At 47.9% G+C, this 15104-nt stretch overlaps 1 protein-coding gene across 2 annotated transcripts in view; it reads right to left on the minus strand.

Annotated features, from left to right (window-relative positions):
- The window catches only part of SYN1 (synapsin I), an 84004-nt gene that overhangs the window by 51966 nt on the left and 16934 nt on the right, over positions 1–15104 (minus strand). For both annotated transcript variants that reach the window (XM_088658762.1, XM_035140651.3), the window contains exons 2-5: positions 6015–6072; positions 3511–3602; positions 1234–1390; positions 15–104 (exon numbers count right to left, since the gene is read on the minus strand). In XM_088658762.1, the coding sequence (XP_088514888.1) occupies positions 15–104; positions 1234–1390; positions 3511–3602; positions 6015–6072 (397 nt within the window). The remainder of the gene's footprint in view (positions 1–14; positions 105–1233; positions 1391–3510; positions 3603–6014; positions 6073–15104) is intronic.

Genomic DNA, 15104 nt, shown 5'->3' on the forward strand with positions numbered 1-15104 from the left:
CCAGCCCAACTTACCATCTCCTTGTGATTGGGGTAGAAGGTCTGGTCAATGAGTGGGAATTCTTCCGGTCCAAGTTTGCGAAAGAGGCGAACCATCTGGGCAAACTGTCAGGAGGACACCACAGGTAAGAGGCAGAACAAGAAAGAGACCTTCTAAATCTGTTCTAACTCCCATTTGCCTCTATTGCTTCCCTGAACCCCTTTCCCCCTCTGGGAGCTGCTGCTGCTGCTGCCTTCACAGGGAGACATTCGAAAGTCCACTTTGGCTGCAGGCCAAAATCAAAGTGGGGGTCATTAACTTAGCCTTCCTTCTTATGACCTTCTGCTCTGTTTCCCTTCTATTTATGAAGAACATAAGAAGCCGCCTGCTGGGTCAGGCCAACAGGTACTCTACCATCCTGCTCCCACAGTGGCCAATCAGGCCACTTCCTGTGTATTGGACCCATGGCATCCCAATAGCTGCTCCATGCCTGAGGCTGCATCCTTGCCTGGATCTGGTGAGCTTACAGCAACGCAATAAGAACCCTGCAAGCTCAGATGCCTCTAGTCCAACATCCAGTTCCCACAGCAACCAACCAGAAGCCCATGGGAATCCTGCAAGCATAAGCGGAGCAGAACAGCGCAACACTCTCCTCCCAGGTTCTCCACCCACTGTCATTTAGAGGCCCAATTCCTCCAATACTGGAGGCTTTATAACCCCCCAGAAGCCTTATCCTCCAAGAATAGTGTCATCTATGTTCTAGAACAGCCTCTCTGCTCGAATCCTGCCAAGCTATATGACTGTCTGTTGCCTACAATTTAGTTAACACTTCTCCTGTTTATCCAAGGCTTTTAACTGGGTTTCACTGGCCATTCAAGCTTTAGTCTCTCAGCTTTATGTCAATTTCTTTTAATTTAGTGATGGTTCCATGGGAAGAAAATGAGCAAATGAGCCCTGAGCACATGATACCTGAAAAGCACATTCAAAACACATTTGGTCCCTCCAGGAATTCTGGGCTCCTTCATTCATTATTCATTTTTGGATAGTTATAATTCTCTAAGGGGTAAACAACAGTGCCCACAATTCTGTGAGGGGAAGAGAATGCTTTAAAGATACTGTGTGTACACACCACACCCCTAGTCCTTCCACTTCTGGGTATGCCAATAAACACTGCACTCATTTTTGCCACCTAGTCCAAAGCCTACAGTCATGTAGGTCTGGTCCTTCCCCCAAACATCAGCTCCCACCACTCACCACCCAGGGCTTGTCGCAAAAGTTGTACACAGAGTGCAGGGAGTTGACGCTGGGCACTCCTGCGTACTGCAGTCCTATCACGATGCCACGATGGTCTCCTCCACGGGCCATGCTGAAGGCATGCTGACGGACCAGCACAAAGTCGGGCTTCAGGCTCCTAGAAGGAGGAGGAGGAAGAGGAGAAGAAGAACCAGCGTGATAAGGAAGAAAAGGGTGGCCAGGAAAACCGCTCTCCCCCATCCTTGCTCATAAGGCCTGCTTCCTAGAGACCAGGATCCCAGAATCTCAGCTCTCAGGTCTGTAATCTCCAATCTGCTGCATCTCAAAGATGAGACCAGGTGTTCTCTTGGACCATGTGCTTGCTTTCCTTTGACCACTGAAGGAGCCATAGATTCCTTTCCAGGGCTAAATCAACCAGAATGCATCTGCTGAGTCTGTACATTGGTGTTGTCTAGCATAATGGATAGCTCAGATTCTCTTTTGTCCTACAGCCCTCCTGTCTCCTTTCTGTGCGATGTAATCCATTGAAGCAGTCAAGTACAACATTGTTTTACTAGAGTGGACATGCAGTAGATGTTGGTTCAGCCAGTCAAACTTCCTGGCTGGAGCATCCTTCCTTTACATGTGACCAGTAGGTGAGTGTGACCTTTCCAGACCTGGTAAAAGGCCAAATCACGTAGCTCCCTCCCTCCCTTATTTTTCGTCTTGCTTGCTTCCTGCTTCACCTGGACTGCACTGCTGCTCTCAGCCAGCAGTCCCTGGGTTATCTCCCATATGGGGTGAACCTATTTGTACTTATTTGTAACCTCGAGCCTTAAGCCTGCCTTCATTGGGAAAGGAGTATGACAAGGCTGTATATTGTCTCCCTGCTTATTTAACTTATATGCAGAATTCATCATGCGAAAGGCTGGACTGGATAAATCCCAAACTGGAATTAAGATTGCCGGAAGAAATATCAACAACCTCAGATATGCTGATGACACAACCCAGATGGCAGAAAGTGAGGAGGAATTAAAGAACCTTTTAATGAGGGTGAAAGAGGAGAGCGCAAAATATGGTCTGAAGCTCAACATCAAAAACAACTAAGATCATGGCCACTGGCCCCATCACCTCCTGGCAAATAGAAGGGGAAGAAATGGAGGCAGTGAGAGATTTTACTTTCTTGGGTTCCATGGTCACTGCAGATAGTGACAGCAGTCATGAAATTAAAAGACGCCTTTTCCTACGGTTTTCCCAGTAGTGATGTATGGAAGTGAGAGCTGGACCATAAAGAAGGCTGATCGCCGAAGAATTGATGCTTTTGAATTATGGTGCTGGAGGAGACTCTTGAGAGTCCCATGGACTGCAAGAAGATCAAACCTATCCATTCCTAAGGAAATCAGCCCTGAGTGCTCACTGGAAGGACAGATCGTGAAGCTGAGGCTCCAATACTTTGGCCACCTCATGAGAAGAGAAGACTCCCTGGAAAAGACCCTGATGTTGGGAAAGATTGAGGGCACAAGGAGAAGGGGAGGACAGAGGACGAGATGGTTGGACAGTGTCCTTGAAGCTACAAACATGAGTTTGACCAAACTGCGGGAGGCAGTGGAAGATAGGAGTGCCTGGCGTGCTCTGGCCCATGGGGTCACAAAGACTCAGACATGACTAAATGACTAAACAACAACAAAGGCAGTAAATAGCTGTTTTTACTTTTGAGATTTTTGAGATTTTAATTTTGAAATTTTGGCAAATTTTTGAAATTTTAAAATTTTAACAAATTTTGATTTTTAAGATGGCTAGTGTGGCTTTTGACGAAGATGCAGGGCCAAGAATGCCTAAACTGAACGTACATAATTTTGATCACTGGAAGCAACATTTGATAGTACTCCTAGAATCAAGAGAGAATTTGGGTGCTATTGAAAGTCCTAAGCCTAGTGGGGGTTGAACTAGATGACCCTCATGGTCCCTCCCAACTCTAAAATTCTATGATTCTCTCTCTGCATAAAGTTTGAAAAACTTTGCCTCATGTTAGAAAGGAAAGCACTTCCAATGGTGGTTCCAGATGACCTGATTTTTAAGCATTCATCCTGCTTTGTTTACATGGAGATTAGGTGATGTTAGCTATTGAAGGAGCATTCACCCTGACTTGTTTGCAGGGAGATTAGATGACCTTTATTTGCTGTGTGGGATTGGATCCCACTCGGTGGAAGTGCCTTGAAACATGAGCAGAGAAAACACATGCGCACCTGCGTCAAAACAAGCTGAATGAGCCACCAAAGGACAGGCACTGCCACTTACCTGACTACCTTAACACCGTTGCGTATAACCTCCATGTCAACGGAGAAGTTGCCATTGGCATGAGCCACCAGATTGAGGTCGGAGAACTCTGCCTGCAGGAGACACCCACAAGACCTAGTCATGGACCAAGCAGCACACAAAGTACAGTCAGCAGCCCCCCTCCTGACTCTATGGAGGGACCAGGGATACACAGAAAGCCTGAAAAACACAGGCAGGACAGTTCATAGGTTCGCAACTGGAATGGTTTTGTGTGCTGACTTAAGTCCTAGGAGACCCCAGGGTCCTTTCAAGAATCTCTTCAGTAAGAAGATCAGGAATTTTATTTATTTATAAATGTTTTTAGGCTGCCTTTCGGTGTACACTCATCCAATGCAGCTACAACAGAATATATAGAACCAAAAAGCTACCAGACGCCTCAATCTAGGGCATTGGACCGGTATTAGCAGAGCCATCTTTCCCATAGGGCTTAGTGGTGCATCGCGCCAGGGCGCCGGCTTCTCAGGGGTGCCCCAGTGAGTGGGGGAGCTATGCGGCTTTGCCGGCAGCCTCCCCTTTTCCTGCGCGCCCACCAGCTGTGCCCCGCCAACCATATGCCTGGCGGGTGCACAGCTTCCCTCCCTCTGCAGGGATTGATCTCCCGTAGCAACATGGGGGAGAGTTGCGCCCCACCATGGCTGGCAGTGCGCAGCTTCGCCCCCCCCACTACCCGTGGTAATTTGGGGGCGCTGGGCTGCACCCCAGCACCGTATCTGCCAAAGACGGCCCTGGGTATTAGCTTAAAAAAGCACCTTAAAAAAATCATGCCTGGTCCAAGGGGAAAAAGCACAACTTCACATCACAGCAGTTAAAAGAAGCCCATTTTTAACCAGAGCTTGAGCTGATTGACATCCAACGCCTTTTTAAACTGTGTTGGGGAGGTGGAGGTTAATTGGGTTGTTTTTGTTTTTATTAAGTATTTTTTGATTTTATATTGTGATTTTATGTTGTAACTGCCCTGAAACGTGCAGGTATAGGGTGGTTTGCAAATTTAATAATAAATAAAATTAATGAATAAATGGGGTATGTGTATTTTGCACAATGTCGGTAGACTTTGGGGTTCAAGTAAAAGAAGAAAGCAGCTCCAACCAGCCTGAATTCCGCCTTCCCCATCACATGGGTAAACCAAGACCTAAGCAACCATCCTGCATGAACTCAGTGTGCACCCAAAACATAACAGAATCCTTCATAATGCACAGAGGTTTTCCCAACAACAAACCAACAATTAAATGCCAATGCATCTATCAGTCTTTAGAAGAGATTCCGAATATAATGCACAATTGTTTGAGCTGAACGCTTTTCTTATATGGGTTTACATAGGTCTGCTTTCAGTTGCATGTTGTGTGTTTTTTGTATGTGTAAGTCTGCTTGTTTGTTTCCCCTTCGAAATAAAAAAGGGGAAGACAAAGTGACATTAAAAGGACTTCTTGGAAACTGCTGACCTAAGCCATCAGCCTTGAGTTTCACTTCCTGCTCTCACTGTGGTTGTTGCGTCCATTATTTCCAAAGTTACCCAGAATCCCCTTTCTGAATCAGGCAGTGGTTTGTGCCAGTAGCTCAACCACAAAAGCCACCTCATGACCTTGCCCTGGGCTCAGCCTCATGCCGGGGAAAGTGAGGGAACAATGAACGGCAACTTTTACCTCCCCCAGGGTGCATGGAGAGGGTCAGGCTGAGGCCAGGCTTCTTTCATAAACATGCAGCATGCTCACCTACTGCCAACTGCAGACACACATTGTATCTTCAGGGTTTAAAATGTGAACTTCCTCAGTGACAAATTTTGGCTATGTGCGTGCAGGCGACTAGTGTCATGGTCAGTCTGGGGTCACAAACAGGACCACAGGTTTGAGGAGTTCTGCTCTTAGATCAGTTGGCCCCATAGGGGACTGGGGAAGGCCCACATTTGATGTGCATTGCCATTCAAACGATGTGTGTTCACATCACGTGAACAATTATGCAGGGTGGGGCTTAGCTGGCCCACCCATATATTATTCAAGTTGGCACCCTTGGTTGGCCCCAAGGAGTGTGCTGGATCAGCTGCAACACCAAGAGACAGCCATTTATATTTCCCACAATGCCACAAAGAGATGCTACCTTGAGGACATTGTGGAGATTTAAAATGGCAGCCCCTAGACTGAGCCACCCATCACTGGCTGAAGCGCCAGCTGGGGTGGGGCTGGTAGAGCAGGGGCCAGCAGGTACCCAAAGGTGGGCGCTGCTTCTGGGTCTAGACAATGTGCTTTCCAGCTCAAGATGGAGGAGCTGCAACCACAGCAAACAGAATACACCATCCCGTTAGCCAAGCCCAGGCCATTGATAGCAAGCAAAGCCATGTTTGTTGCTCCACTCCACCTGCTAGTCCCAGGCTTGTCAGAGCCTGTGGAGTGAGCCCACAGTCCCCACTAGGTTCCAGCCTGAGCCTATAAGGCTCTTGGTTCTTGAGTCCCCCACCCTGGACACTGGCTTACCTGCTCAACTTTGATGTCCATCTCCCCATGAAGCTTCTTCCCTTTGAAATATTTCGCCCTAGAAAAAGAAAGGCATTGTTAATGTCTCTGGCAGTAAACAAAACACCATGTTCAGCTCAGTTGGTAGAGCAGGAGACTCTTAATCTTGGGTTCGTGGGTTCGAGTCCCACAGGTTGGACTAGACAACCCTCATAGTTCCTTCCAACTCTACGATTCTGCAATTCTAATCTCTAAGTTTATAATGATCCCAACTGGAGCCAGCAGCACAAACACAAACAACTCACCTGTGTGGCCACACCACAGCGCACAGAACAACAGGGCTGGATCCAAGCCAAAAAGTATTGATCCAATTCAAAGCACAAGACCCGCTTCCTCAGTCGAACTAGAACAGAGGTGGGTCCTCCACATGCTGCTAGACTCCCGACTCCCATCAGTCAGCATGCCCAATGGTCTGGGATGGCGGAGGCTGGAGACCAAAAGCCTCTGCAGAACCACAGGTTTTTTCCTGCCTTGAACTGGAGGGAACCGAAGTCCTGGGGTGATATGCAATGTGAAGTAGTTCTGTCAGCAAAAGGATTTCTGCACCGCAATGGAAGGTGCCCCCCCTTCACACACAGCCTAAATCTAGTCTAGGGGTTCCCTCCAACCCTCTAGAGCAGATTTGGAGTGGGTTCGAGGCACTCACAGCTGGAAGGAGAGGGGAAATCCTGCTGCCCCAGTGGTAATCCTTGTGCTGACAGGACAGCTTAGTACAATCCTGCCCCTGGAAACTGAATTTGAGCAAGGATGGAACATGGAATCTGTGTGGCTATCTGCTGCTAAAGAATATTCCAGCCTTGGTCAGCATCTTTTCTGAGCACAATCATTCCTGCCTGCTCTGCTCTGCTTTATTCTATTACTGACATTTAAAACAGAATCCATCTATCTTCTAGATCAGTTCCTACCCAAAGAATCATATGGAACATGGCCTCCATCTCTTCCAAAAAGCATCAAGGCCTTCCAGAATGTAAAGATGGCTGGGTGCAATAAATGTGCAGTACCGGTACTTAGTCACTTGCCGCCAAGGAACCAGACATACTCTCCAAGCAGCGCTTCTGACATGGGGACATCACATCATCAAAGCTCAGTATTTTGTTCCTGGGGAAATGAAACTCTCCCCTCCTCCTCCCACTTCCCATATTGCAATGCTGTTGTTTGTTTGTTTGTTTGTTTATTGAACTGCTGTGTAAAGTGTGGTTGTTCAAATTATGGCAGGCTCCAATCTCCCCACAACTCTGCCTGCAGTGGAAAATCAAAATTTGACACTGTAGGTACATATATTTTTAGCCCCCACTCTAGTCATGGTTATAATTTGTTTCAAGTTGGTTTTAATACTGTGTTTTCTATTGCTGTGACCTGGGGCCTGCTGGTGGATAATAAATCTAATGATAATAATAGTAATTTTAAAATGGTGGTCCGCCTTCCACTCATTCACATGGGGTTCATGAATCCATCAGGACATCCACACAAGCCCCAAAGAAGTGCATGGGAGCCACAAAACCCTTCTGTTCCCAAAAGCAGCCAGAGATGCTGCTGGATTTTCACAAACAATGCATGAAAGGGAGGTTCATTCCCTGACCGGACTCAAGGATAGACTGCCTGTGTACATGGAAGGTCCATGCAACTATCTAGGCAAATAGCCACTGACGGACCTTCCATTGCAACTGTTTCCAGGGTTAGCCATCACAGATGTCTTGAATATGGAATCATGAAGAGCCACAAAGGCTATTTTCTACCCGCACAGTCAGAGGCAGCCTCCTGCTATATACCAGCTGCTGAGAATTGAATGTCAGGAGAGAACTCAAGTCCTGCTTTAAGGCTTCCCACAGGCACCTGGCTGGCCACTGTGAGAACAGGGTGCTGGACTCTCTCCTGTGTTTTTATCAGCTTGGGTGACTAAATCCACCGGCGGTGTCCTTTAGTCCACAAAAACTTATGCTATAATGGGTTGGTCTTTAAGGTAAAAGGTAAAGGGACCCCTGACCATTAGGTCCAGTCGTGACCGACTCTGGGGTTGCGCGCTCATCTCGCATTATTGGCCGAGGGAGCCGGCGTACAGCTTCCAGGACATGTGGCCAGCATGACAAAGCCGCTTCTGGAAAACCGAGCAGCACATGAAAACGCCGTCCCGCTGTAGCAGTTCCTATTTATCTACTTGCATTTTGACATGCTTTCGAATGCTAGGTTGGCAGGAGCTGGGACAGAGCAACAGGAGCTCACCCCGTCGCGGGGATTCAAACCACCGACCTTCTGATCGGCAAGCCCTAGGCTCTGTGGTTTAACCCACAGCGCCACCTGGGTCCCTTTGGTCTTTAAGGTACCACAGGACTTTGCAGTGTGCATATTTTAAAACCAGGACTCTGTTAAATCTTATTTTACAGCCACCTAACCTAGAGGCTTGTGGTAGTGAAATCCACCACACCTAGTGGCAGTGAATTCCATAGGCTAGTTACATGTTCTGTGAAGCAATATTTCCTTTTGTCTCTCCTGGAAGGCTATTGAGGCCACCAATGGCTGCAAAGGCAGTTTAACCCACAGGCACAATCGCAGCTGGCCAGGGCCAGGGCTCTGGGGTCCATTTCGCAGCCCATTCTAATCCCCTTTTCAGCAAATCCAGTTCTTGTAATATGGCGCCCCCTCGTGCCCACACACAAACATTCAGGCTCGTGGAAAGTGGGCAGGGTAGGCAGGCAGGGCAGCAAGCAAGACCTTTGGGATTTTGCTTCCAGCTCTGAGGGAGTCTAGACACAGCAGCTAAAAATAAGATGTTTTCCCCTCCATTTACAGCTCACTCTCCTCTCAGCAACCAAATGCCCAGCAGGGACAGGATGGCACAAACTGAAAGACGCACCAGCAACAGCGAGGCAGCCCGGCCGGCTGCAAACGCACAGCTTAGAAGGGGAAAGCCAGGAGCCAGCAGAGGGGCTTGCACATCGATCGTCCAAGCATGAGCGCACCTGAAAGCATTCCCTGACAATGCTACTGGTATTTGTCATCCCCAGGGATATTCAGCAAGGCTTGTACAGCTCTGGTGCCCAGCAGTGTCAGAATGAATGGTCTCCCCACCCTCTGCACATTCCAGCCCCACCGACCAACCTTTGCCCACCCACTTGCAGTGGTTTGGCACTGCAGCTGCTCACCAGTCTCACCATGGCTATGGCAGGTGGGGGTTTAGCCCCAAATGGCTGGAGGGCACCATGTTGGCAAAGGCTGCCCTAAACACCATATTTCCAGCACAGTTAGAGCCAATCCCTCTTTGCAGGGAACTCTGACATTTGTTCCCTAGGCTTCTCTGAGTCGAGGGGCAGCGAAGTGAACTATGCCCCGCTCCCCTTCCGGGATCCCCTAGGCGCAAAGATTATGTTTAAATCCCATGAAGCGGCTATTTGGAGGCAGGAGAGAGAGATTGCCCCTCTCGGCCGGGCTGCAATGCTACGGCGTGTCCTCCCTCCTCCAGTCTCCGATCCTGGACAGTTTCTCTCCCCCCCCCTCCATTCTGTAGCTGGAGCATCACTGAGGCGCCCCCGCGGCCTCCTGACTCAGTCGGATGAGAGAGGGAGGAGAGAGAGAGACGATGATGACGACGCTTCAGCCGTGCGCACCGCGAGAGGAGCTGAGCGCCTGAGCGCGTCCTCTCTGCGGATCACAAGATCCTGCCTATTCCTCCCCTCCCCCTCCCCCTCCCCCCGCGGTGCGAGACCATCTCCCTCGCGAGCTATCCTGGAGCCCGAGCGGCTGCAGAACTTCAAAGCTAAAGGCCAGCAATCGGTGGAAAGGAACGCCTGGCAAGGCATTTGCAAGACGAGGGTCCGCTGCGGCAGCGCACTGCCTTGGAACAACAACGGTCCCTTCTTAGAATCGAACTCTGCACCAAAATCCCTTTCTCACCCGCGCCCAACGATGGTTGCATCCTAAAACTCAGACTTTTCCGCATTGCAAAACAACAACCACCACCCCAAAGTCATCCATACTGAGGCATACACAGCACACACGTACGCATTGCAACAAAAGTCTGCGTGTCGAAGAGTGCAGCTGTCTCAGCTAAATAAATCCGCATTCCCTTCCCCGGTCTCTCTGCAGCAATGGACAACTGCGTTTGGGGAGAGAGAACGTGTGAACCTTCGGGAGACTGCCGCCTGTGGTGCTACGGATGCGTGTTTCTTCCGTGGATGGACTTTTCTGTACAAAACGCGACCTCGTGCTCCTTCACGATTTTTCAGCCTACCTATAAATCACTCCCCCCCGAAAGCTACTGAAATCTGCCCGATGGAGAGTCTCTTGCTAAAAATTGCAGCGAAAACAGCTGGCAAGGGGACGTGAGCTGTTTTCGCTGCAATTTTTAGAAAGTTAATGGGCCTCTCAGGAGGGCAGATGGCAACAGCTTTCTGAAAAAGCATTTCGCAGGTAGGCTGCAAAATCCTGCACCATTCCACATCACCTGTTTCCACACTCCTCAAGAAAACTGCAAAATCCTATGGTAGCCTGCATTGCATTCCTGACGCCTTCGATTTATGCAAAGCCCTGCACTGAAATTTTGGGTTACCCTCCAGGAGGCAGGACCCTATTCTTCTGCTGCAGGATGCACGCCCTGCTGGATAGGATGCCATTCACTTATAGAACATAGCAGACTGCTTTGTTACACAGCGCTGCATCTTCTGCGCAGCAGTCACCTTGCAAACACACATATCATCTGCATTGCAACATGGACAGCTTCTGCTGCATGACTGCAACATGTTCTTACAGGCATTCATAATAATAGCCTAATAATAATAATAATTTATTATTTATACCCTCAAAAGCCCCCAAAATGTGTACAGCTCAGTTGGTAGAGCATTAGATTCTTAATCTCAGGGTCATGTGATCAAGCTCCACATTGGGTAAAAAGATTCCTGCATTGCAGGGGGTACCTTCCAATTCTACAATTCCATGATTCTATGCTGCTTGGGTTACAGCTATTCCATTGCTAGTTGCCCAGAGGTGGGGGGACTTTTCACCCCAAGGGCCACATTTTCTTCTGGGAGCCACATTCCAGTGGGGGTGGGGCTAGAGGCAAAAGTTGGAAGAGAAAGTCATGTGAATTTTACCTTTCTGCAGTAGGCTGGTTTCTACCCACACATATTTCTGTCCTCCCACAGGACAAGCAAAAAGCATGATCAGACTTCCAAGGATCTACTCCAGGCAGGCAAAACCATTAAAGAAGGAGGGAAAGCAGGACCAGTATGAGGTGTGGCCTGGGCACAGTCCCAAGGGCCACGTGCAGACAACACCCATGTTGTAGCCCTAGTCTTCCAATGAATGCCCACTTCAGTTTTTTTTAAAAAAAATGGTTTCTCATCTGAGGCTGAGTGTTTCTGAACATGTGCAGAGTGTAACCACACATGCACATATCACTGAAAGGAACAAAGTGGGCTTCTTTAAGAAGAAGATGTAAGGGCACTTTAAAATTAACTGCTTTTAATTATCTTTAAAAACCTTTTGAAGATGGTTCAGAAACTTCAGTTGGTGCAGAATTTGGTGGCCAGGTTGCCCACTGGGGGAAGATGGTTAGAGCATATATACACATCACCAATCCTAGCCTGACCACACTGGCTGCCAAGTAGTTTCTGGGTCCAATTCAAAGTGCTGGTTTTGACCTATAAAGCCCTAAACGGCTCAGGACTGCAATACCTCAAGGACCGCCTCTCTCCATATGAACCGACCCAGACCCTGAGATCATCCTCTGAGGCCCTTCTTCCTGCGCCTCCTCCATGAGAGGAGCAACATGAGAAGGGGCCTTTTCTGCGGTGGCCCCCATTTGTGGAATGCTCTCCCCAGAGAGGTTCAGCTGACGTCTTCATTATGTACCTTTAGGAGCCAGATGAAAAACATTCCTCTTCAGCCAGGCCTTTGGCTGATTTATATCTTATACCCTTTTTAAATGTGCTTGTGAGGGTGTGGGGAAGGGGTTTATTGGTTTGTGGGGTTGTTCTTGTTTTTATTATGTAATTTGTGGTTTTATATTACATTTTTATGTTGTGATCTATGGATGAAGAGTGGTTTATAAATAAATAAATATTCCTCATGTATCACCTTAAGATAGTTGTTTAAAAGGCAGTGATGATGATCACAATACTACAAATGAAAATAGGAAAACAGTGAAAATGCTCACCCCACCTTCTCGAGCCTTCTGCTTTGTTCCTTCCCTCCCTTGGCTTGTTATCCACCTGTTCCAACAAATGTTCACAAAGCAGGAATTTCTGGTTGCGCCTGTAAAATTCATTTTGGCTAACAGCTCCTAGTTCTCTGATAAGAAAATTTATTTCTGACTGTGGGGCACTGCATTCTACGCTGCTAACAAGCAGCACTGCTTATCATGAAACGGTCACTGGGTGTGCATCTTGCTCCTTGCAATTCTGCAGCAAAAACAGAGGAGGAATAAGACTGCAAAGCAACTCCCCCGGCATCTACCTTGATAGAATTTTACTGCACCAAACCTGATAATACAGCTATCTCTTGCTTTTGACTTGTGGTTGCTAAAACCATTGCCCTCTGCAATGCACCACATTGTCCCTGCAGTCTTGTACGGGTACTCAAATCTACCGTGCTAGCACTGATCTGCTTTCCCATAGACTGGACCTTGTCTCTGCATTGCTGCAAACCAGATTTCCTCTCGGCTCTGCTGCACCTTGGTGTGCCTGCCACCCACACAACGGAGGAGCACATCTCGGTGCTCCACTAATGTGCATCAGCATCTCCTATAATGACACTCCCTAAGGGAGCATTTAGACATATAGATAGACGGGTGTCCTCTTGAGGGGAAGCATCTGTTACCCCAAACTTACATATCTGAGGTAGCTTCCTTTTGCAGAGGAACTGCCCCCCACATAAACAGGACAAGTGTCACATTGACACCATATAGTCAGAGCACATGGCTTCTTCCCAAAGCAGGGAAGTGTAGTTTACCCCTCACAGAGCTACGATTCCCAGCACTCCTTAGGCTTAGCACATTACATTTCCCAGTATTTTGTGGGGAAGAAGCCAAGTGCCATGTGACAGTCTGCTGCTGGGTCTTAGGGTTGGATCCGAACCTGCAGGATTCAAACCTTCTTCTCAGGATCTCCAAGGGAAGGAGGGAAGCAGCGGAGAGAGAGAGAGAGAGGCCAGAATCAAGGGGACATGGCATTTTCTGCTTGGCTGGAGAGCTTTCGTTTATTTGCTCTATGCCCATCAGTTTCCACACCTGAAGCTCCAGGTACAACCTGTGGGGATCAACCCACTGAAGTGCCAGGACCACCCTTTCATTTCCAGGCTTTGCCCACTGAGCCCCCAAACACCTGGCGACTCCAGGTGGAAAACTTTGGCAAAGCACAACCTCCGTGCAACACTGCTGCCAACCACACAACACTTCACACCTGTCCAACACAAGCAATGTTTTTTCATGCTGCAGAATCAAGTGGTGCCTTTCCAGGACTGCAGCACTTCAAGATACAGATGGGGTCCAATGTCTGAATGATCTCTCCCTGGGTGAACCTCTCTGCACATAGAAAACCACCCTCTTATAACTGTTCAGTTCAACTCCTGCAAATAACCTGGTTTCTTTTAACAGGGGTGCATTCAACACACACACACACACACACACACACACACACCAGCTGCAGTGTACAGTCCAGAAAAAGTTTTTATTATGTAGTTCTGCTTAATTGAATGGGTTGCCTTTGAAGAGGAACTCTCCCGAAATACAGAGCACCACCTCCCTGAATTGTCCAAGTCACACCTTTAAATATAACAATGTTCTGTGATGCTTTATCTGTGTGACAACTGCAAGCAACAATCCCATGCAATGGAACAAGATGTTGTAGCCAACCCTTGTCCATCTTCATTACGTTTTCTCCCTGCAGCAAAGACGTCAAGACAGTCACTATAACGTTTTTTTTCCCAATATGCTGTCTCAACTGGAGTTGCCAGCTTTTCAAACTGCCACTTACACCGTCAAACAGCAGCTCAATGTGAAGCATTAGCCAGCGGTGATGTTAGCTCTATGAATTGCAGGAGCTACCATTTCCTCCAGATCAATCTGCTTTTAACGGCAGAGAAGCAGGCCAGGTCAGTTGGCAACCCTACGCCTCTAACCTAGACTCCATTATCAAATTGCAATCCACTCTCCTGCTCTAAAGAGTCTTCAGTGCGGGTAGTTTTATACCTTCTAACACATTATGGAAGCTTTAGGCACCCCCCCCCCCTCAGGGAGAAGACAGCACCATAGCTGCCAAGTTTTCCCTTTTCTCACGAGGAAGCCTATTCAGCATAAGGGAAAATCCCTTTAAAAAAGGGATAACTTGGCAGCTATGGACAGCACATCAGCACCTCCTGGATTGCCACATGCTGCCTCCTCTTACGTATGTCAATGTGCCTCACAAGTAACATTCTCTTCAGTTCACATCTACAACCACATTTAGCTGCATTTTATGGCCTTCAGAGAAGGGAGACTAGCAGAGTCTCTCTCATAGCTGCCAAGTTTATCCCTTTTTTTAAGGGATTTTCCCTTATGCTGAATAGGCTTCCTCGCGAGAAAAGTGAAAACTTGGCAGCTATGGTCTCTCTTGCAGATTCAGCAGGGAGGACAGGGCTTCCCAAAATTTCTAAGAATTGTGCAGAAGAGGAAATTTCAGGAGGTGTTCAAGATGCAGGAGCTCTGCCCTCTCTGACATCTGGCAACCCTAGCATAGAGCAGCGCTGCTGATTAGAGCTTTACTGTGGACTCAAAACTGACACCTGTTTAAATGCCCCAGCTCAGACCTGAAACATATGGAACAATAAGTACCTCTGAGCATGTGCAGAGTACATTTCCCTCCACACCAAATATCACCTATCTGTGAAATTGTCTGTTTTTGGAATCAGAATGAATGTATTCCATGCTAGAAGATGTGACACTTTACTTAATAGAAATTGAGTGTTGTGTCAGTGTTTGGCTGCCACATGCATTATTATTCAAATAATGACTCTAATGTGAAAATGCCCTCTTCACTTTTTAAGAAAAAGCACACATATCCACCCATATTAATCTACAAGAAT

Source organism: Zootoca vivipara, chromosome 15, assembly GCF_965207765.1.
Source record: "Zootoca vivipara chromosome 15, rZooViv2.hap1.1, whole genome shotgun sequence".
Classification (NCBI taxonomy): domain Eukaryota; kingdom Metazoa; phylum Chordata; class Lepidosauria; order Squamata; family Lacertidae; genus Zootoca; species Zootoca vivipara.